The sequence below is a fragment of the Schistocerca americana genome, chromosome 1 (genome assembly GCF_021461395.2).
Source record: "Schistocerca americana isolate TAMUIC-IGC-003095 chromosome 1, iqSchAmer2.1, whole genome shotgun sequence".
Lineage (NCBI taxonomy): Eukaryota > Metazoa > Arthropoda > Insecta > Orthoptera > Acrididae > Schistocerca > Schistocerca americana.
The window spans coordinates 145,321,731-145,343,961 of NC_060119.1; the positions used below are offsets into that span (position 1 = coordinate 145,321,731).

At 43.0% G+C, this 22,231-nt stretch overlaps 1 protein-coding gene across 4 annotated transcripts in view; it reads left to right on the forward strand.

Moving 5' to 3' along the window:
* The window catches only part of LOC124551243 (ADP-ribosylation factor-binding protein GGA2), a 129,789-nt gene that overhangs the window by 3,525 nt on the left and 104,033 nt on the right, over window positions 1-22,231 (forward strand). For all 4 annotated transcript variants that reach the window (XM_047126248.1, XM_047126256.1, XM_047126264.1 and 1 more), the window contains exon 2: window positions 3,032-3,192. In XM_047126248.1, the coding sequence (XP_046982204.1) occupies window positions 3,032-3,192 (161 nt within the window). The remainder of the gene's footprint in view (window positions 1-3,031; window positions 3,193-22,231) is intronic.

Consider the following 22,231-nt stretch of genomic DNA (forward strand, 5'->3'; position numbering starts at 1 on the left):
TTGTGAAAATCCCTCACAGAGAATAATTTTCCTGTTTGGGTGAAATTAAGCCAATAGCAAGTTTATGTTCAACAGCAAATATTTTCACATTCATTGTCATTAATAACTAGAAAGCAGTAACCTTTTTTTTTGCCCCCTCTCTGCGACAGCACAGGGTCAGTACGGTAATTAATAGATCTGGCAATATAAGGGATGGCCGAATGTCCTTCCTGTTGCCAACCTGTAACCCTCAGGATGAAATCTGTGTATTTTGACTATCTGTGTGTAGTGTTAGTCACGTGAAAATAAGGAAAAGTTTCTTAAATGTTTTGAATTGTGCAACTGATGCAGGACTTGGGTACCAGCTCAGTAGTCACTTAGTGGGATGTGGGAAACCACATCCAGGCTGATCAACGCACTGACCCTCATCATTAATCCTCTGGGCAGATTTCACCGAGCGAGGTGGCGCAGTGGTTAGACACTGGACTCGCATTCGGGAGGATGACTGTTCAATCCTGCGTCCGGCCATCCTGATTTAGGTTTTCCGTGATTTCCCTAAATCGCTCCATGCAAATGCTGGGATGTTTCCTTTGAAAGGGCACGGCCGACATCTTTCCCTGTCCTTCCCTAATCTGATGAGAATGATGACCTCGCTGTCTGGTCTCCTTCCCCAAACAACCCAACCCAAATCTGGGCAGATTTCATCTATGGTCGGTGCACTTCCTCATCCCACAAGTCCCAAACAAAAGTGGTTACTTCATTGTTTGCATCCGCAATGCTGTGAAGACATTGATATTGTAATTGCATATTTCTTTTGAATTAAGGCATCAGCTAGTTTTAATCATTGAAATAATCTTTCAGAAGGTATTTTATTTTGTATCATGAAATAGTATTCCACCTTACCCCTTTTCACATTATTGGGCTCCTATGATGTGTCAGATATCAGAAGTACAAGGAAAGAGAACTTTTCAAGCACAGAGTGAGTTATTGGCTGTGGCTATTGAATTGAACTCTCATATAAAATCTGTGAATAAAATTACTAGCCGCATAAAATTAGCTGTAGGATAGAGATGATGCTCTCTGGAACCGCGCGACCGCTACGGTCGCAGGTTCGAATCCTGCCTCGGGCATGGATGTGTGTGATGTCCTTAGGTTAGCTAGGTTTAAGTAGTTCTAAGTTCTAGGGGACTGATGACCTTAGAAGTTAAGTCCCATAGTGCTCAGAGCCATTTGAACCATTTTTAGAGATGATGCTCAAACAGAATTTGAATCTTGGCAGCCAGAGATACAATTAAAACACAATTTTCTTTTGATCTCAGAATCAAATAAGTAGAAGTTAACCACGTGAAGAAGCATTGCTTAGTGAAAATATGTTATTTGCTCACGGCAGATAAACCTGTTTACTTCTAACCAAGAGTATATCCATAACTTCATGGTAAAGCTGCCTGTCACCATAACTGAGATATATTTAGTATGAAAATATAAATACCTATTTCATCTTAACAAATGAATGCAGATGTGGAGTTTACCCAAAGTAACTTGTCCCTTACGTAGAAACACAGTCTCGTTCTCAGCGGTGACTGAGTCAAAAAGGGGTGGCTGTTTTATTTTGATTTCATCTGCTGGGTCATGCGTTTCTTTTGTTAACAGCAGCAGTTGCTTATGAGGTGACTTTTTTTTCGGTACTCTGCTTGGAGACTAGCGACTTGTCAAATTTTTGGTCGTGTTGTCATGTTAATACAATCATTTGCAGACTCACTAGCTGTAGCATTGAAGTTCTGCTTGTGAATAGCCTTCACTTATTGAACTACAGTACTACGCAATGCTGAATGCAACTGACAGTGTGGTAACATGATTTTCCGTTCCTCTACTCCTGTATCAACTGAAACACACTGTAATGTATTCCAGCATCTTTCTCTACATTCAGTGCCCATTTCAAATTGCTTAATGCCTTCTGCTATGTTTCATTAGCTTCCTGCCTCCTGGTAGTCAGTCTTGTTCCTAACACTTGGGCTGAACAGTAGTCATCTAAAGTTAAGGTTTCCACTTGTTATTATGGGACTTATCCACTGAGGTGATTTTATCGATGAAACTCGGTGTGGAAAGTTATCAGCTCACAAACAACAATGACTATTCCATCAATATTATGAAAAGAGTAGATACTACTCACCATATAGCAGAGATGCCATGTGCATATAGGCACAACAAAAGGACTGTCAAAAGATTAGCTTACAGCCAACAAGGCATTCTCTCTCTCTCTCTCTCTCTCTCTCGCTCTCTCTCTCTCTCTCTCTCTCTCTCTCTCTCTCTCTCTCTCTCACACACACACACACACACACACACACACACACACACACACACGCAATACAATTTCATACTCGCACGACCACACACACACACACACACACACACACACACACACACACACACAGAGAGAGAGAGAGAGAGAGAGAGAGAGAGAGAGAGAGAGAGAGAGAGAGAGAGAAGGGGGGGTTAGGGAGGGGGGGGTGCAAGTGTGTCTGAATGTTGTCATTGTGACAGTCCTTTTGTTCTGCGTATCTCCAACCCAGCATCTCCACTATATGGCAAGTAACAAGTATCCTTTTCATGATATTCTTGCGTTACATCCTAGATTTTCCATTGTTTGATTTCGTTTGATTGTTCTATGTTAGTTCAAAAAATGTGACAGTGAATGTCGGCAACTTTATTGGCAAAGTCATGAAACCTGGAGATTATTGAGTTACTATCGTTCTTTGTAGGAGGCTGGATAAATATAAAGAATTTTTCTCTCTCTTCTCAGTAATGACAAAGTGATGTAAAATTGTACCTCAAAAGAGTAATGGTTTGTCTCTAGAAAAGCAGAATGGAAGCTGTTGCTAGAGTGAGAGAGTACTTAGTACTGTATTAATAAAAAATGGTGTTCAAGACAATTAAATTTTCAGTTCTGTTGTACCTTAAACGCATGTCCCTAAATCTAGACAGTTTATTGTATAACACAGACATTTGCCTCCTCAGAAAGGTATTTTAATATGCAAAATGAATTATTTTTCAGATAAAGCAACAAACCCCAGTAAACTTGTACACGACACACAGGCCATATATGAAGCATGCAAGTTTCTTGAAAGAGAAACATTTTGTGCACACGAAGCAACACGCCTACTTGCAGCGAAAATTCAGTCACCTGATGAAAAGGAAGCCATGCGTGCTCTGGTGGTAGGGATATTACTGTTATTTCTAAATGTGTAGTATTTGCCTAAAATTGTTTTAATTTTGACAGTATGTTGTGTCACAGATGTGTTCTAAGTGTACTTCATTGTGGATCTAAATATTTTTGCTTGTATCTTTGTCAGTCATAAGTTATGTATTTGGTGTTGTGTTAGCATCGTTTCACTGCATGCAAATAAAACATTTTCCATTGTCTATAATTTGTTATCCATATCTTTCAAATCCTCATTAAAGTCATCATTGTGTATTGCATAATGTATGGAATATGAGAAATTGTTTGGGAACTATTGATCAGCATTGATAAGATTCAAATATTGACTCACTGAAATGGCAAAATGAACATGTTAGCCACCTTACAGAGGTACAAAAAATTTTAAGAGACCTCTCCCAGTCACTTTTGTGTAAACAAGCTAGAATTTGAAATAAAGTGTCATTATGTTTAAGACAGAAGACTTGTGTTCAGGAGTAGTGTTCAAGCTCTTTCTGGTTATTCAGTACACCTGTTAGATTTCTGCTGTTTCACCAAAATTGCTTGATGTTATCACTGGGGAGCGGACTTCAACAAGTTCACTGCCTGTTCTGTTCCCTTTGCTGAAATGAATTAGGTAGTGCAATGGTCAAGGTGGTATATTTGTGTTGAAGAAAGGTGAAACTTTGTTCAGCATCTTCAAATCAAATGGGCTAAATACCACTTAACATAAAATGTGGTATATGCTGGCAACGTCACGAAACCCACATAAGGCTTGTGCCTTTTTCCTTTTACATATGGGCCTCACATCTGGTATAGTTGTGCCTGTGTGTACTGTGGTTGTTTGAAAACTCTTATTAGGGACACAATCACTTGTTGCTTCCCGTATGTGGATGTGTGGAATATATTGTGTGATATACATAACAATTTTTACTGTGATGAGGCTTGATAATTAGTTAATTGTCAAGTTGTAGAACAAAGTGTTTACTTCAAAGTAAAATAGCAGCCTATGCAGGAAAATGATGTCCTTCAAGAAACAAGTGAAATAAATTTGCTTTACTCTTTCCCCCCCCCCCCCCCCCCCCCCCCCCCCCCCCCCCAGCACCAAGCAGTGATAGCACACAAAAAGTGTTAACGTGGGAGGGGCAAAAGAACGGTACCTATGTTTCCAGTTAGTTTTCATTTTGCCAAACAGTTTATTGTTTTCTTCTTTATTACACCAGTAGATAATCCTCAGTCTGCACAAAATAAAAATATACAGAAGGTATCTTTTTGTACGAAGGCCAGTGCAGTGACAGGCATTATTGAATGTAAAGAAAGTTATATTTTTAAGATGTATAAAATTCACTTTATTGTTTATTTCATGTTTTTAGGGCATTTATTGTGTCGCCATTAATGTCAGTGTCCTGAGACTAGTTTGTCATTGAAATTTGTTTGCCACTAACTGTTCCCGGCCATGTGTTGCTATGACTCAGTCTGGTTAAATGGAAAAGAAAGAAAAGAGAAATCGCATGTTTATAATACATATGAGAACTGGATATGTGTCTTCCCCCATCTCTGTCAATCTCCTCCTCCCCTCTCCCTCTATCCATCTCTTCCTAGCCCCTCTGCCTCCCCTCTCTCTGTCCATCACCAATTCCCCTCTTACCATCTACTCCTTTCTATGCTCATGTCCTCCCACTTCCATCACCCCCTCCTCGACAGTGAGTCTTATTTATTGTAATTGCAAATACAGATTCTGTAGTAATATGTATATTCATTGGAGTATAATAATGTGCATATTTGAATATTTGTTGTAAATAATCCACTACAGTTCAAAAGGAACAATGATGTAGGGCTACATAATTACAGTACCAGAAGAAAAACTGACATTCGTTATTCCACATCAAGGTTGTCTTTAGCACAAAAAGGGGTGTGGACAGTGGAACAACAAAAATTTTTGATCATTTACCCAGTGATATAAAATGCCTGACAGACAGCAAAGTAAAATTTGCAAAGAAACTGAGCAGGTTTCTGCACGACAGCCGGCCGGAGTGGCTGAGCGGTTCTAGGCGCTACAGTCTGGAACTGCGAGACTGCTACAGTTACAGGTTTGAATCCTGCCTCGGGCATGGATGTGTGTGATGTCCTTAGGTTAGTTAGGTTTAAGTAGTTCTAAGTTCTAGGGGACTGATGACCTCGGAAGGATGAGTCACACAGTGCTCAGAGCCATTTGAACCATTTTTCTGCTTGCACTACTTCTATTCTGTGGAAGAATTTCTATCTCTGTAATGTGCAAAAGGTGATGGGTAGGAATTACTAAATCACATCTATTTTCTTTTTGTACAAATTGAAATGTTCAGAATGTAACCATATGTACAAATTAATTTATGATGTGAATGTAAAATGGTATGTTCCAAATCATTACAATTTATTGTACAAAATGATCCATGGAACATGCAACTAACTAATGGAACATCATTCCAGATTTTCAGAGCAATCTGTGAAGGACTTTTGGAGATTTACTATGATTTTGTAGGAAACGGACATGCATTTTTATTTATATAGATTGTGTAATATGAATTTTTGTGAGATTGAAAGTATAACTATTTCAGCGACCACAAATTGGTAGACTCATCCGTTGTTTTCTTTTAGCTTGGCATGTTTAAAACTAGACTCATCATTATATGGTGATGATCAGGAGGATCAGTCCTTATTTGTCAGCCAGTTGGCAGGTAGTAATTGATTAAACTTTCATTTTATTCAGAACTGATTTACATTGTCAACATCAGTGTGATGTATGATCCCCACAGACACAAGTACTTTCTTATACCCATTGTGGATGGAAGTAAGTAGCCTCTGAATATCATTTTGGGGAATTGTGTGTCAGGCCTGGAGCACATGCTGTGTCAGTTATGGTTCGTGAACATTGCTGGCTGGTGGCTGGCGTGGAAGTGTATGTTTAGCCATTGCTTGCCAGACGTGCTCTGTGGGTAACAAGTCAGGGGATTAGGCAGGCCAATCAAGGATCCATAAATTCCTCAAGCAGCTTGTGGTGTGAACTACATAGTGAGGTCTTGCATTGTCGTACCGGAATATGCCTTTTGGAACCCTGCTCATGAAGGGTACAACAACAGGGTTTACTGTTCTTGCCACATGGTGGCAAAAGATTCGGCATGTGTTCAACAGTAACCAGATCAATCCAATAATTCCCACACACCATAATCCCAGATGTTGGAGAGATATGGGTCTTAATCATTTCTGCTACTTGTGTTCTGTGAGCAAGCTGTCTGTGGATGTGGTGGAGTTGATCTGACTGCCACAAACAGAAGCAAGAATCCTTTCCGAACACCACAGAATGCCATTCAATGTCCCAGTTGACTCTGGAACTACAATATGCAGCCCCCTGTTCGTGGTGTAGTGTCAGCTGAAAATAGCACATGGCAAACAAGATCTCAACCCAGATTTCAGTTATCTGTTCTCGACTGTTGTGGTGATACACTACCTGTAACCTCCGACCAAATTTCAACTGTTGCCTTGTGTTGTCTGTTCATCAGTTCTAAAATATTTTCATGGTGTAGTCATATTGAAAGGACTCGCAGCTTATCTTCAAACTAAAGTGTTATTGTGGGTCCATCTTGTCACCACTCGCTCTGCACCAATGCCAACTGTCTGTATGATAAGTTAGTATCATCATTGTCTATTCATAATGCTAATGACTCAGGCTTTTTTAAAACTCTGAAAGGTGGTGGAAAAACTGTGCATGCATTTTGTGTTGTAATTTCAAACTGAAAAGTTGCCGCAACATTACACACACCCAGTAGCAATCATGTACACGTAACATTCTTCTTCTGTGAGAATGGCTATATACCGTAATGAAAATAAGCTTGTGTGAGTAGTGTCTCCCACATTCAGGGAAATGAGTTTGACAACATTTTTTCAAAGTGTTCGTGATTAACATTGTCCATTTCCAATAGTGTGTTCCAAAAAGTCTAAATAGCTATCACCTTTAGAGTGCCTTTCTGTACTGGTCCTTTCCTTCTGTATTTATGCAGTAATCCAATCTCATTGTGTATTCATGTCTCTCATTGTGTATTCGTGTCTCTCATTGAATTCATTCCATTCCTCAATTTCCAAATAGCATCCTGATATAGAACGGTCATCAGCAGGTAAAGCATTTGGTTTTACTCATTCTTTCTTTCCATTTAAGACATAATCATACTCATTGGTGAAAGTTACTCAAAGAATATGATACAGATCGTAAGTTCTTTCATAGCAGCAATATTTAATTTATTCTTTGTTTCATTGTAGTTGTTCCTAATGTTCACTGTGTAAGAGATATATATTTCTGAATTTCGGGCCATATTCCATGCAGCAGAAGAAGAAAATAACTCTTAAACAACTATATACTTGCATTTTTTTTTTTTTTTTACCCCTCGTGGATTGTTGTACACTTCAAAATGCCTCTGATAGTATTAAATGGTTTCACAGAATTTCGTGACATTTTAGTGAAGTGACACTGTATTGGCAGTGTTTGCTGCATAAATCTACCGTTTCAGGTGGTTTAGTAAATGATGATCCAAAGCAACGATTTCAAGAATACATGCAGGCCATGGAACTGATTTTATTCTTCTGTCAACGTATTTATCTACCTTATGTGGTGGGTCTCATCCATTTTATCTTGAACACTGTTACTGAAAACACGTGCTTCCTACTATTCGCAGAGACACCTGTTGTAACAAGTCTGAAAGAGCAATCTGTTTTGGAGAACATATAAAGCCACCAGACAGTCCCCTACATTTTCAGCCCACAAGTTGATCTTAAATTGTTGCTGGTATCTTGGCACAATTGAACGATTCCAAACACTGCCACATCAATAAGCAACTCTGAATATACAACTGTTGGATTGACACAGCGTGTATCAAACCACCACAAAGTTTACTTCTCTGATCAGTGATAAGCATGTGAAAGACCCCACACATGATGATGATGATGATGATGATGATGAAATCAGCACAAGAACTGCATGTGAAATAATTTCCAAGCCGCACTATGAGCATATCACATGCTGTGGTGATGTGTATTGTATGTATGCATGGTATCTTTGAATCTGAAGATAGGAAAGGGAAATCAAATGGTCTGAGATATAATCCTCAGCTAGTTAGGATTTTTTTTGTCACATTGCGGGTTTTTTGCTCCTGACAATGATTTGTTAATCTGAAAATGCCAAGTTGCACTAAGGTTCAATATCTGTTAAACTGCAGATCACCCTATCACTGGCTGGTTAAGTCACTTCAAAGGCTGAAGGAAGCAAGGAGTATACCATCCCTAATAGGACAATGTCTAGTAAGACATAGTGGTTTTCAAACTTACCTTTAGGTTGAAGGCGGGCTTCACGTTTACAGTAGAGTACACACAGTTTATAAAACTGTGATGGATTAAAATGGTGTGCTGGACCAAGACTCAAGTCTGAAGCGCACACAATAATTACAATCAAGGTATTTTGCAGGGGTTGTGTCAACATTTGAAAGAAGCTACAGCTGCCTGTTGCATGATCTTCATAGTACAGCAGCAGTGTGTCAATCCTGAAGTGTACTACATTAAGCTGCAAGTTGCTTTCACCCTCATAAAGAGAGGAATCATTTACGCAATGGTTTATCTCATCAGTGAGGTTTAAAATACTTTCCACACATTAGTTAAAGAGTCCTGGTCTAGCACATAGTTTTAATGTGCAAGGAAGCTTCAGAGAGTTGAGTATGATGCTGCTGACTGCAAGAACACTCTTTATTTTTGCTGTGCTATAACTGTCAACAGAATTTGAAGAGGGAAAAATATTAATCCTGGCCCATGAGTGCAGTTTAGGAAAGGGGTTAAGCTTGGGAGTAGATTAACATAGCAGTTTACAAAGCTGCCCCCCATCCCCCCTCGGGAGAAATCCGCGCACCTCTTCTGCCTGTGTCTAATTTAATCATATGTTTAAATGTGACATTTAACTGACAGCAGATAGTGCAATACTCGAATGGCGCTGTCTTTGAGTCATCTGCAACGTTATCATGAGGAGGAACACGGCTTTTTGACGTGTATTGTCACCGCTGACGAAACATGGTCTCACCATTTTGAACTGGAAAACAAGTGTCGGAGCAAGCAGTGGAAACATGTGACTTCATCACCTCCAAAGAAGCAAAAGGCTGTGCACACCAGTTCTGGTAAGATTATGATGTCCTTTTTTTTTACCACAAGGGCCCACTGCTTGTTGAGTTCCTGGTATGGGGAACCACTATCAATGCCCAGCGTTATCATGCCACTTTACAGGACCTTAGACGAACCGTCATGTCAAAATGCTAAGGCATGTTGTGCAATGGCGTTATCCTCCTGCATGATAATGCCCACCCAAACACGGTCAATGTGGTGAAAATAACATTGCAGCAGTTTCGGTGGGAAACACTGGAACATCTACCGTACAGTCCTGACCTTTCACTGTGTGAATTGCGTGTGTTTGGACCTCTAAAACAAGCTATTCACGGACATCGATTCACAACGGATGACGAAGTGTGTGGCTGGGTCCAGGCTTGGATCTGATAGCAGCCTACTACCTTTTTCAAGAATGGAATTGGATGGCTGGTATCGGAATGGGATAAATGTGCCAACAGTTTTGGCAACTCTTTTTGAGTATGTGTACTGGGTATAACTACATTTTTGAGTTAATGAAATCGTTACTGTTACTTTACACTAGTAACCATGACAGATGACTCAAAAATTGTTTTCTTGTAGATGACACCACAAGCGTAACTGTGGAGGAAGTGGAATGTAATATAAACAGTGAAGCTAATAGCTGATAGAGTAGTAATATCAGCACGTGGCTTTCAGAGGACAGATCAACCCTTAACATTAATAAATTGCTATGCACGTAGGTTCAGACATGGAACTCCAGTAAAAATAGAATTTTACTGTCCATTGCTGTTCCGACAGTCAGTGAAGTTGCATTTTAAATTCTTAGGGCTGAGTGCAGATGGTAGACTTTCTGGAAGGATCACTTTCAAAATCTTGGGCCGAAATTAAATGCTAGTGTCTTCACCATAAGAATGATCTCCACTTTCTCAGACAGTGCTTTTGCATACTCTTCTTACCTTCACATTGTTATCTCACATAGTGTTATATTTTGGGGCAACTCTGTGCACCCACGAAGAATATTCTTAGCTTAGAAAAGGGTGGTTAGAGTGATAGCAGTTTCAGTTCACGAAGTTTGTGGTAGGTCACTGTCTAGGTGTCTTGGAATTCTGACTCTGCTGTCCCTGTACAAATATTCCACTGTGGGATTTGTTGTTGACAATATGGACTCATTCACGAGAAACTGCAACTTTCATTCACCAATTACTAGGTGAAAATACAATTTGCTCTTGGATAATGCTTGCTGTACAGAAAGGCATATACCATTCAGCAAGTTTCATTTTGAATAGTCTTCCACCAGAACTGAAAAAAATTGAGTGATAAACCCCAAGTATTCAAATCCAAGTTGAAAGGTTTCCCTGTTGGTTTTGCCTTTTATTTTGTACAAGAATTCCTTGCAATGGTTGAGAACTTTTCTCTGTAATGTGTTATTTATTCGTATACTTCCGTACAACTTTTTCTTTGTTTTATTTATTCTTTCATTCATTCATTTTCTTATAAGCATTCTGTATGCTATGTGCTGACTCATTCTGTGACCAAGTAGCTTAATTAGTTAGTTAATTAACAAGTGATGCCTAAACCATTATCATATATAAAAACAAAGATGAGGTGACTTACCGAACGAAAGCGCTGGCAGGTCGATAGACACACAAACAAAAACAAACATACACACAAAATTCAAGCTTTCGCAACAAACTGTTGCCTCATCAGGAAAGAGGGAAGGAGAGGGAAAGACGAAAGGATGTGGGTTTTAAGGGAGAGGGTAAGGAGTCATTCCAATCCCGGGAGAGGAAAGACTTACCTTAGGGGGAAAAAAGGACGGGTATACACTCGCGCACACACACACACACACACATCCATCCACTCATATACAGGCACAAGCAGACATATTTAAAGACAAAGAGTTTGAGCAGAGATGTCAGTCGAGGCAGAAGTGCAGAGGCAAATATATTATTGAATGACAGGTGAGGTATGAGTGGCGGCAACTTGAAATTAGCGGAGATTGAGGCCTGGTGGATAACGGGAAGAGAGGATATATTGAAGAGCAAGTTCCCATCTCCGGAGTTCGGATAGGTTGGTGTTAGTGGGAAGTATCCAGATAACCCGGACGGTGTAACACTGTGCCAAGATGTGCTGGCCGTGCACCAAGGCATGTTTAGCCACAGGGTGATCCTCATTGCCAACAAACACTGTCTGCCTGTGTCCATTCATGCGAATTATCAGTTATTTTTCAGTCTTTGTTACACAATGGCTTGTCTTCAGATCTGAAACAGAATAAAACTAAGTATGTACCACCTGATATTTTACAGTAAGTAGAAAAGAATCGTACATAAAAGTAGAAAATGTTGTTCAACAGCAATAGTACAGTGGCTGCTCCTGTGCTACACCGTTCAAGCACACTATTTATGCAGTGTCTTCCGCTTTGCGGCAGTTCAGAACTTGGCTGCCAAGAGGAAAAGGAAAATTGTGCTGTTAGTATTTGTGTGACCTTTTTAACATCTATGTTATTTAAATATTTGTTGATTGCATGATAATACAAAGAATATACCTGGGATAGGTTTTCAGTATGATTTACAAAAGTTCCTCCCAGTTGCAAACTAACTGGAGGTTTTCTGTGATGGTAACAGGTGGAAAAATAACTGAACAATGTTGCGCACTGCTTACAGCTTATGCCAGGCAGGTGCAGATTAAAAGAGAATACTATAACACACTCTCACATTTTAAAATCTCATTCGGTACAGTCCCCAACACTCAATCAATCCTTCTCAACCTGTCCGGTAAGTCTCCCCTGACTCGGGGTTGTGGACCAATTTTCCAAACTCTACCCATTTTGTAAACCTCACCAGTACATTTTCTTCATCCCTCTTCCTTTCCCTCTAATTCTTCTGCCAGATGAAGGAGCCACTGGCTCTGAAAGCTTCCAAGACTCATTACCTACATATGTGTGTTCTCCTGCTGCTGCTTGGAAATGAGATTTTTTAATCTATCTAATTACATTATATTTTCAAAAATTGACTGTGTTCATTAATATAATCTCTTATAAGAGTTACTTGTATAAATCACATAGTAGAAAATCTTTTGACAAAGTTGTGGTGTGTTAGTGGACATTTTAAAGAGGGCAGTGCTACTATTTTACCAGTGGGCCTAGTTATGGCAATTATTTTTGTACTCCTGAATAACTGTAGTCATCAGGATGAATTTTCCCTGTGCACCGGAGTGTGTACTAATAAGAAACTTCCTGGCTGATTAAAACGGGGTGCTGAACAGGGACTTGAAGCTGAGACCTTTTAGTCCCGTAAGTTTCGCAGGAGAACTTCTGTGATCGTTGGAAGGAAGATGAGATGAGCTACTGGCAGAAGTAGAGCTGTGAGGATGTGTTGTGAATTGATTTTCAGTAGCTCAGTTGGTAGAGCACTTGTCCATGGAAGGCATAGGTCTAGGATTCAATTCCCAGCCCAGTGCACAGTTTTAATCTGCCAGGAAGTTTCAACTATAGACATACTTCTAAGAATTTTTGGAGAAACAGAAAAGGACAACTTGGACAGCAAAAGACGTAATAATCAAAATACATTTTGAGTTTCCCATAAAAACATGAGAAACCTGTTAAATAGGAAAAATGTTGTTCGCATATTGCTATAGTGTACTGAAGAATCAGAATGTATTGCTACAGATCTGTTATGCATAACAGAATATCATTTAGATGTCACAGAAATTGCACAGATGCGCCTATGCGGATACAATTTAGTATCACATTGCCATAGTTATAATAAAAGGAAAGGGGAGAAGTGGCTTCATAGAGGGTTTGTCTGGAAAGTAATGTATCACTCTTTTTTTCTTTAATTTATTGCTCAGATAGGTTCCACAACTTAAAATTCTCTGACGTATGGTCCTGCATCAATAGATTTTTGCCGCTGTGATTTCCATGCATCATAAGGTTTCTGGAAATTCTCTATCAGGATGCTTTTCAAGAAAGCTGTTTAAGTAACTTGCACAGTGCCCACTGACATGATGTTTTCCTTTGAGTTTGCTTTTCAGTCAAGGAAACAGATAAAGTGCACTGGGGCCAGGTCAGAGCTGTAGGGTGGCTGTGGCACCCTCGTCACACCGATATGGGTCAGATAGGCCGATACAACAAAGGCAATGTCAGCCAGCACACTGTCGGTGCATAGTTTCCGTGATGCAAGGAACTCCTATGAATACAGGCGACCCTGTGAGTCAATCTCTGGAGCACTGTCATGTCCACCTGCGGACACGGGGGTTAGAATAGGCCCGAGGTATTCCTGCCTGTTGTAAGAGTCGACTAAAAGGAGTCTCACACCTTTCGGCCTTTGTGATGTTCTGCTGTAGGGTTTGACCTACATTTTTCAAAATTTTCCCGAAGAGTGACCCAATTGGTGAAGGGCGCCTTACATGGTGCATCATTTCCGTCATGCATTAAGATCTTTAGCCCACTTTCTCATCATGGTATTGCAGTCCCGCTCATCCTCCATCCCATGAGCGAGGACACCTTCCTGGGTGCATTTTCCTCCACCCACTATGCAGTGTCATTTTCTGCACCGACGAGGACCGTGGAATTCTTTGAACCTCATATCCAGCATGGTAGCCAGTCCATTGTGGTGGTGGGGCCACCATGTACCCTGTTGGTTGTAGCCCCCTGACAATACAGGGTCGATCTGTTGATGCCCGTGCTGTTAATTCCCCATGTATGCCATGGAGTAGATGCCAATCACCCTGGGGCGTGGGGACTCCCAGCAATGGCCATCCTGCCAGGTGGCCCTTGCTGAGGCTGGGTGGCACTCGTGGGGAGGGCCCCTGGTCGGAGTAGTTGGCATCAGGGCGGATGACACACCATGAAGCGTAATATATCATCTATTGCTGGTGGTCTGTCGCCAGCAGTCTCTAAGCAGGCAAAGTCTAACTTCAGTGCTAAGAAATATGACCCCAAGTTGTTCCCCTCCCTGGCCACACCATGGGAGGAACTCCAGGCTAAGGATGGCAGTGACGCTTATTCATCCCGGTACCTCATATGTATGAGAGTTGATGGGTAATCTTTCATATCCATGAAGCCTCAGTTTTTTGTGGAGCATTTGGAGGACAAGTTTGGGGAGGTGGAAGGCTTGTCAAACTGTGCTCTGGGTCGGTCTTGATAAAAACAGCATCCTCTGCCCAGTAATGGGCATTATTCGCTTGTGACAAGTTGGGGGGGATGTTTGCTACCATCACGCCCCATAAAATCTTAAATATGGCCCAGGGTATTATATTCCACAGGGCTTTCTTTTTGAGTCTGACAACGAGCTGCATGAAAATTTAGAGTGGCGAGGTGTTCATTTTGTCTGGTGTGTACATCGGGAACTGAGGCATAATCAGATTGCCAATGGTGGCTTTATCTTGGTCTTCGAGGGTGACACATTACCCGAGAAGGTCAAGGTGATGGTCTGCCGCTGTGATTTCAAGCCATATATCCCTCCCCCAATGCGGTGCTTTAAGTGCTGGAAGTTTGGCCATACATCTTCCCGCTGTACTTCCAGCGTCACATATCAAGGTTGTGGACATCCGTCACATCCCATTACTCCATGTGCCCTGCCTCCCATCTGCATCAAATGCAGAGAATATCATTCAGTTTGCTCGCCAGACTGCAGGATTTTACAGTAAGAGAGGGAAATAATGGAATACAAGCCACTGGACTGACTGACCTACACTGAGGCTAAGAGGAAATTTGGGTGCCTTCATCCTGTGGCTATGACCACCACCTACTCTGCCACTGCGAGAACAGGTGTCGCCCCGTCATTTCCTTACATTCCAGTCTCCTCTCAGAACCAGAAGCCTACACCTGCCCCCTTGATGGTGGGGGGGGGGGGGGGGGGTCCACTTCCCTCCCTGTTGCTTCCACACCACCTATTTCGGGAGCAAACCCCCCCCCCCCCCAACCATTGGGGATATCAGTCCCCACTTCTGAGCTGGAGAAGTGTAAGTCTTCTTTGGCTCTTCAGGTCCCTTGGGTCACTCCCTTCCCAGGTTTCTGCTAGAGGGAAAGATGACACCCACCAGTGGCTGAAGAGCCCAAATGCAGCTGGTCGTAGGGCTTCACGATCATCGTCAGTCCTGGAGACTGAATCAGTTAAGTCCTCCCAGCCAGGGAAACCCAAGGAGCAGTGAGAGAGAAATCCAAAAAGAAGGTTCCCAAGACCAAGGGAATTGCAGTAGCACCCACACGACCTCTACCTGCAAGCTCTGCATCTGTGGATGAGGTGGAGATTCTGGCGTTTGCTGAGGACCTATATCTCACCGGTCCCTCAGACACAGTGGATATAGACTGCTCAGGCAAAAAGTCGGTGGCAGCAGGTGACCCTGAGACATAAACTGCCTCACTGAATGTTCCATGCCTTCCCAGTCTCACGATGGTGTCATCCTCCAGTGGAATCGCGGTGGTTTTTTCCACTGCTTGACTGAGCTATGGCAACTGTTCAGCTTTACACCTGCTTTCTGCATTGCCCTCCAGGAAACCTGGTTCCCGGAAATGCGGACCCCTGCGCTCTGCTGCCATAAGGAACTGTAGCGACTATAATAGAGTGTCAGGTGGAGTTGTGTTTATGTATTAAACTCGGTCTGTAGTGAAACTTTGCCTCTTCAAACTCCTCTTGAAGCTGTGGCTGTCAGAATAAGGACGATGCAGGAAATAACTATCCGCAATGTATATCTTCCTCTAGATGGTGCAGTATCCCTGAATGTATTAACTACACTGATTGATCAGCTCCCTAGGCCTTTCCTACTTTTGGGAGATTTTAATGCCCAAAACCCCTTGTGGGGTGGCACTGTTCTTACTGGTCGAGGCAGAGATGACGAAACTTGACTGTCTCAGTACGACCTTTGCCTCTTAAATACTGGGGTTGCTTACACATTTCAGTGTGGCTCATGGTAGCTACTTGGCCATTGATTTATCAATTTGCAGCACAGGACTTCTCCCATCTATCCATACATGGCGACCTGTGTGGTAGTGACCTCTTCCCCATCTTCTTGTCATTGCCTTGGCATCAGGTCCACGGACGCCTGCCCAGATGGGCTTTAAAGAAGATGGACTGGGGAACTTTCACCTCTGCTGTCAATTTAATCTCCCCCACATGGTAACATCGATGTGATTGTTGAGCAGGTGACAACAACAATCATTTCTGTGGCAGAAAACAAGATCCCTCGCTCTTTAGTGTGCCCTTGGCGAAAGGCAGTCCCTTGGTGGTCACCAGAAGTCGCTGAAGCAATTAAGGAGCATTGACGAGCTCTACAGCGGCACCCTTCATTGGAGCACTTCGTAGCCTTTAAACGGCTCCGTGCCCTTGTTTGCCAACGTATCAGACGTCACCTTCCCAAGTCTGAGGAAAGATCAAATGTGTTTTTGAGTACCAGACTCCAACAGGTGTTCCCGGTGTTGACATAAATGGTATGTTATCTACCAACGCAAACGCGATTGCTGAGCACTTTGCAGAGCACTATGCTCGAGTGTCTGCATTGGAGAATTATCCCTCAGCCTTTCACGCTCTCAAACTGCAGCTGGAAGGGAAAGTCCTCTCATTTACTATACACCACAGTGAAGCCTATAACGCCCCATTTACAGAGTGGGAGCTCCTCAGTGCCCTTGCACATTGCCCCGACACAGCTCCTGGGCCAGATCGGATCCACAATCAGATGATTAAACACCTGTCATCTGACTAAAAGCAACATCTCCTCATCATCTTCAACCGGATCTGGTGCAATAGTGTTTTTCCATCACAATGGCGGGAGAGCGCCATCATTCTGGTGCTCAAACCCGGTAAAACCCCACTTGATGTGGATAGCTGTCAGCCTATCAGCTTCACCAATGTTCTTTGTAAGCTGCTGGAATGTATGGTGTGTCGGCGGTTGGGTTGGGTCCTGGAGTCACGTGGCCTACTGGCTCCATGTCAGGGCAGCTACCACCAGGGTTGCTCTACCACTGATAATATTAGGTACCTCGAATCTTCCATCCGAACAGCCTTTTCCAGACGCCAACACCTGGTTGCAGTATTTTTTGATTTACGAAAAGTGTATGACACCACCTGGCGACATCACATCCATGCTACATTATACAAGTGGGGTCTCCGAGGCCCGCTCCAGATTTTTATCCAAAATTTCCTGTCGCTTCGTACTTTCCGTGTCCAAGTTGGTGCTTCCCATAGTCCCCCCCCCCCCCCCCCCCCCCTCCGTGTCCAGGAGAATAGGGTCCCGCAGGACTCTGTATTGAGTGACTCTCTGTTTTTAGTGGCCATTAATGGTTAAGCAGCAGCTGTAGGGCCATCCATCTCACCTTCTCTGTATGCAGACGTCTTCTGCATTTCGTACTGCTCCACCAGTACTGGTGTTGCTGAGCGGCGCCTACAGGGAGCCATCCACAGGGCAAAGTCATGGGCTCTAGTCCACGGTCTTCAGTTTTCGGCCGCAAAGTCATGTCTTATGCACTTCTGTCGGCATCGTACGGTTTATCCAGAACCATGACTTTGCTGCAACAATGATCCACTCACTGTAGTGGAGACATGTCAAATTTTAGGACTGGTTTTCGATGCCCGATTGACTTGGCTTCCTCACCTTCGTCAGCTTAAGCGGAAGTGCTGGCAGCACCTCAATGCACCCTGCTGCCTGAGCAACACCAACTGGGGTCACGCTCTACGCTGCTGCAGCTCTACAGAGCCCTGGTTCAATCCTGCCTTGACTATGGGAGTCTGGTTTATGGTTTGGCGGTGCCCTCAGCATTGTGTTTACTCGACCCACTGCACCACTGTGGCATTTGCCTAGTGACAGGAGCTTTTAGGACAAGTCCGGTGACTAGTGTGCTGGCGGAGGTTGGAGTCCCTCCATTTCAGGTTAGGCATGTAGGCATTCACAACTGCTGCCCAGTTACATTGCACACGTTTGTAGTTCTTCTGCACATCCGATTCACCGTCTTCTTTTCCTACCCACAACAGTTCATCTCCCGCATTGGTGGCCCAAGTCAGGGCTTCCAATTGCAGTTCGTGTCCGATCCCTTCTTTCTAAACTGGAGTTCTTGCCTTTACCACCTATACTTGAGGTCCATTCACATACATTTCTGTGGTGTACACCTAGGCCGCGGATTTGCCTGGACCTTTCACATGACCCTAAGGACTCAGTTAACCCTGCAGCTCTCCGCTGCCACTTCCTATCGATTCTTGACGTGTACCGAGGCCACAAAGTGGTTTACACCAACGGCTCGATGGCTGATGTTCACGTTAGTTTTGCGTATGTCCATGGAGGACATATTGACAGCATTCCCTGGCCAATGGCTGCAGTGTTTTCACTGCCGAGCTGGTGGCTATATCTCTTGCTCTTGAGCACATCCATTCATGCCCTTGGGAGTCGTTTCTTCTGTGTGCTGACTTGTTGAGTAGCCTACAAGCTATTGACCAGTGCTATTCTCGTCATCCTTTGGTAGCGACCATCCAGGAGTCCATCTATGCACTGGAATGGTCTAGTCGTTCAGTGGTGTTTGTCCCAGGTCATGTCGGAATCCCAGGCAAAGAACTTGCCGACAGGCTGGCGAAGCAGGCTACGCGAAAACTGCTAATGGAGATTGGCTTCTCTGCAACTGACGTTCGTTCAGTACTACACCGCAAGGTTTTGTGGCTTTGGGAGACAAATTAGCATAACCTCACCATGCACAACAAACTGCATGTCATTAAGGAGACTACGAATGTGTGGCAGTCCTCCATGCGGGCCTCTCGCCGGCTCCGCATTGGCTACGCTTGGGTGACACATGGCTACCTCCTGCATCGTGATGACCCAGTGTCGGTGCGGCTCCCGGCTGACAGTGGCCCATATCTTGGTGAGCTGTCCTTCTTTGGTTGACCTGCGACGGACTCTTCATTTACCAGACTCGTTGCCATTAATTTTAGCTGACAATGCCTTGTTGGCTAATTTAGTTTTACATTTTATACATGACGGTGGGTTGTATCGTTCTATATAAGCTTTAGCGCATTTCCTTTGTCCCTTAGTGTTCTGCACTCTAATGCTTTGAGGATGGATGTTTCAGTGTGTGTCACAGAGTGGGTGGCTTTTCTTTTTTATTCTCGTGGTTGGCCAGCCACGGTCATCTAATCTTTTGATTTTACCCCTTCTACCTGTTTCTTGCTTCTCTCTGTGGTTTTCTTTTTCTGTTTTGTCCATAGTAGTGTTGGTTGTCCTACTGTCATTTTTCTGGTTCTTCTTTTCTCCTGTTATTGTGCTGTACATCTCCTTCCTTTTCTTCTTTCTATTGTGTAATTATTTTATCGGGAACAAGGGACTGATGATTTTGCAGTTTGGTTGCTTCCCCCGATCTTTTAACCAACCAACCAACCAACCAATCACTGTCATGTAAAACTGAGCATTGATGGTCTGGTCTGGGGGATATAAACTCATGATGCATTATCCCCATTGGAAAGAAAAGAAAAGAAAAGAAAAGAGCATGGACTTCACCCATGTCTTACTCACGTGAGCCTTCTTCTGGCGTGAGAATGACTTTGTGTGCCATTCTGTACTTTGCCTCTTTGACTCTGAATTGTGCTGAAAGATGCATGACTTATCCCCAGTGATCACATTGTCTAGAAAATTGGGATCATCTTCGCAGAGTTTCTTAAGTTCTTCACACACGTCCACTCAGTGTTCTTTTGCACACCAATCAATAGTCTGGGTACAAGTTTCATGCAAATATTCTGCATGGCCAAGTCTTCAGGTATAGTCTCATAAACATCCATTTTCAGCAAGTCAAATATTTCCAACATCGAGCGAACACTCATTTGACAGCCTGAATTCAGTAACTGGCACACGAGTTGCCTGATTGTCTGTTTGCAGTGTTGATGGGCATTCTGCGAAAGCCTCATTGGCGACATCCTCCCGATCTCCTCTAAACAGCTTATGACGCCTTTTTGATTTGATCTGGAAAGGCAAACATCCCCGAAAGTTTCCGTGGCAACTTCAACAACTTCTTGAGTCCATGCATGTTGAGTTGCTGCACTACGCCGGCCAAAAGGACTTCCAACAGGTCTTTTTGTCACGAGATTTACTTTGGAGAGCTGTCTTTTGGGAAACCACTAAGAAGCAGTCGTGTTCAAATTGCCCTTCATGCTGCAAGGTCATTTTACATTCATCTTCTTTCAGTCTGGATCTGAGCCAAGGAAGTGATCAGGAACGGATGAGCGCTAACTTTTTGAGGCAATGTGATTGTTACTGACAGGGCTCTTGGAGTAAAGAGATCTCTACAAAACTGTTAAGCCTCCTGTGGCCACTTGCAGCTAACTACCTGTTGGCTTCTGTCTTGGGTTCTTTGCCCAACGTTTGTTTGATGATTTTTCTGATGTTTTGACAGCACAAAAGGCTGGCATTGCCAAAGCTTCACCCCCCCCCCCCCCCCCCAATTGCTGGTGGTGGATTGAAGTTGAACTCACAGCCACAGATTATATATCCCTGGCACACAAACGTCCAAAGGCTTTTCCATGGTCATTTTTGGTGCAGTTCTCTTCTTGCTACCTGCAATGGTCGTTTGCTACAGGATGGAAATCCAGGATCTGTTCACCTTGAGGCTTTCTCTGTTCCTGTTGAAGCTATTCTCAAGTTTGTGTGTTTCTATAGCTTATCTGAACAAGCGGGTGCAATAGCTCTTCTTGATAGCCAGAACTTCTGTCTCATCGAATTTTACTATATGATAGGCCTCACACAGCACGCGCCGTGCCACGGCCAATTTGTCCACCTGCACCAACCTGCAAAGCTGCTTATGTTCTATGATGCTGGTGTCAATTGATTGTCCGGTCATTCCAACATAAACTTTCCCACATGTGCATGGTATGTGGTATATTCCCGACATTACAAGTTAGTCTCTTTTCTCCTTTGCCAATCTGACACTCTTTAATCTACTTTGTTGGATTATAAATAGGCTTTATGCTGTGTTTGCACAATATAGATAAAGGACTCAAGACATTTCTTTGAGAGCTGAAGAAACTAAAACTAGGACCAAACAACATTTCTGGTTCGCTTTGATGTTGTTGCTTTGTTTACCAGAGTACCACTTAGTGACACTCTGGAGAATATTGGTTCCATTTGCCTGCAAGACGTCACCACACTCTTTCATGCATGTCTCACCACTAAGTATTTCACATGGAATGGCAACTTCTATGAGCAGCTGGAATATGTTGCAATGGGCAGTCCTCCTAGTCTAGTGGTGACCAACTCCTTCATAGAACGTTTCGAAGCACAGACACTGGACTTGGCACCTTATGTATCTGAGGTTTGGTACAGATATGTTGATGATACCTTCGTTGTGTGGAGCCACAGTAACAGCTCGGTGACCTCCTGAGATACTTGAATAGCCTCTATGCCAACATAAAATTTGTCATGTAAGTAGAAAAAGACAAACAGCTACCCTTTCTAGATGTGCTGTTTACAAGGGATGGTGAAAACCTGGGACACAATGCGTGTGTCGAAATCCGACACACAAGGACTGACACATACACCAACTGTCAAATCACCACATGAGCCAGAAAAGAGGCATGATTAATACGTTCTTAGAGCAAGATGAATATGTGAGCTGCAGCACCTCAGATGTGAGATGCAACACCTGGAAAGTGCTCTGAGGAGCAATGGGTTCTCCACCAGTTAAAAAGAAGTGTAACAGTGTCAAACACTCAGTGAATTGACACATCGGAAAAAGAAATGTTGGATAGGCCTTTCTGCCATATATTCCTAGAGTCAGACAGAATTGGTTGTGTAGTGTGCTAAAAATGGTGTAAAGACCATTTATAAACTAACAAAGAAAAGCAGAGTGCCTGAGATTGGCAAAGGAGAAAAGGGACCCACTTACAATATTGGGAATACGCCACATACCACATACCATGCACATGCGGAAAAGTTTATGTGGGA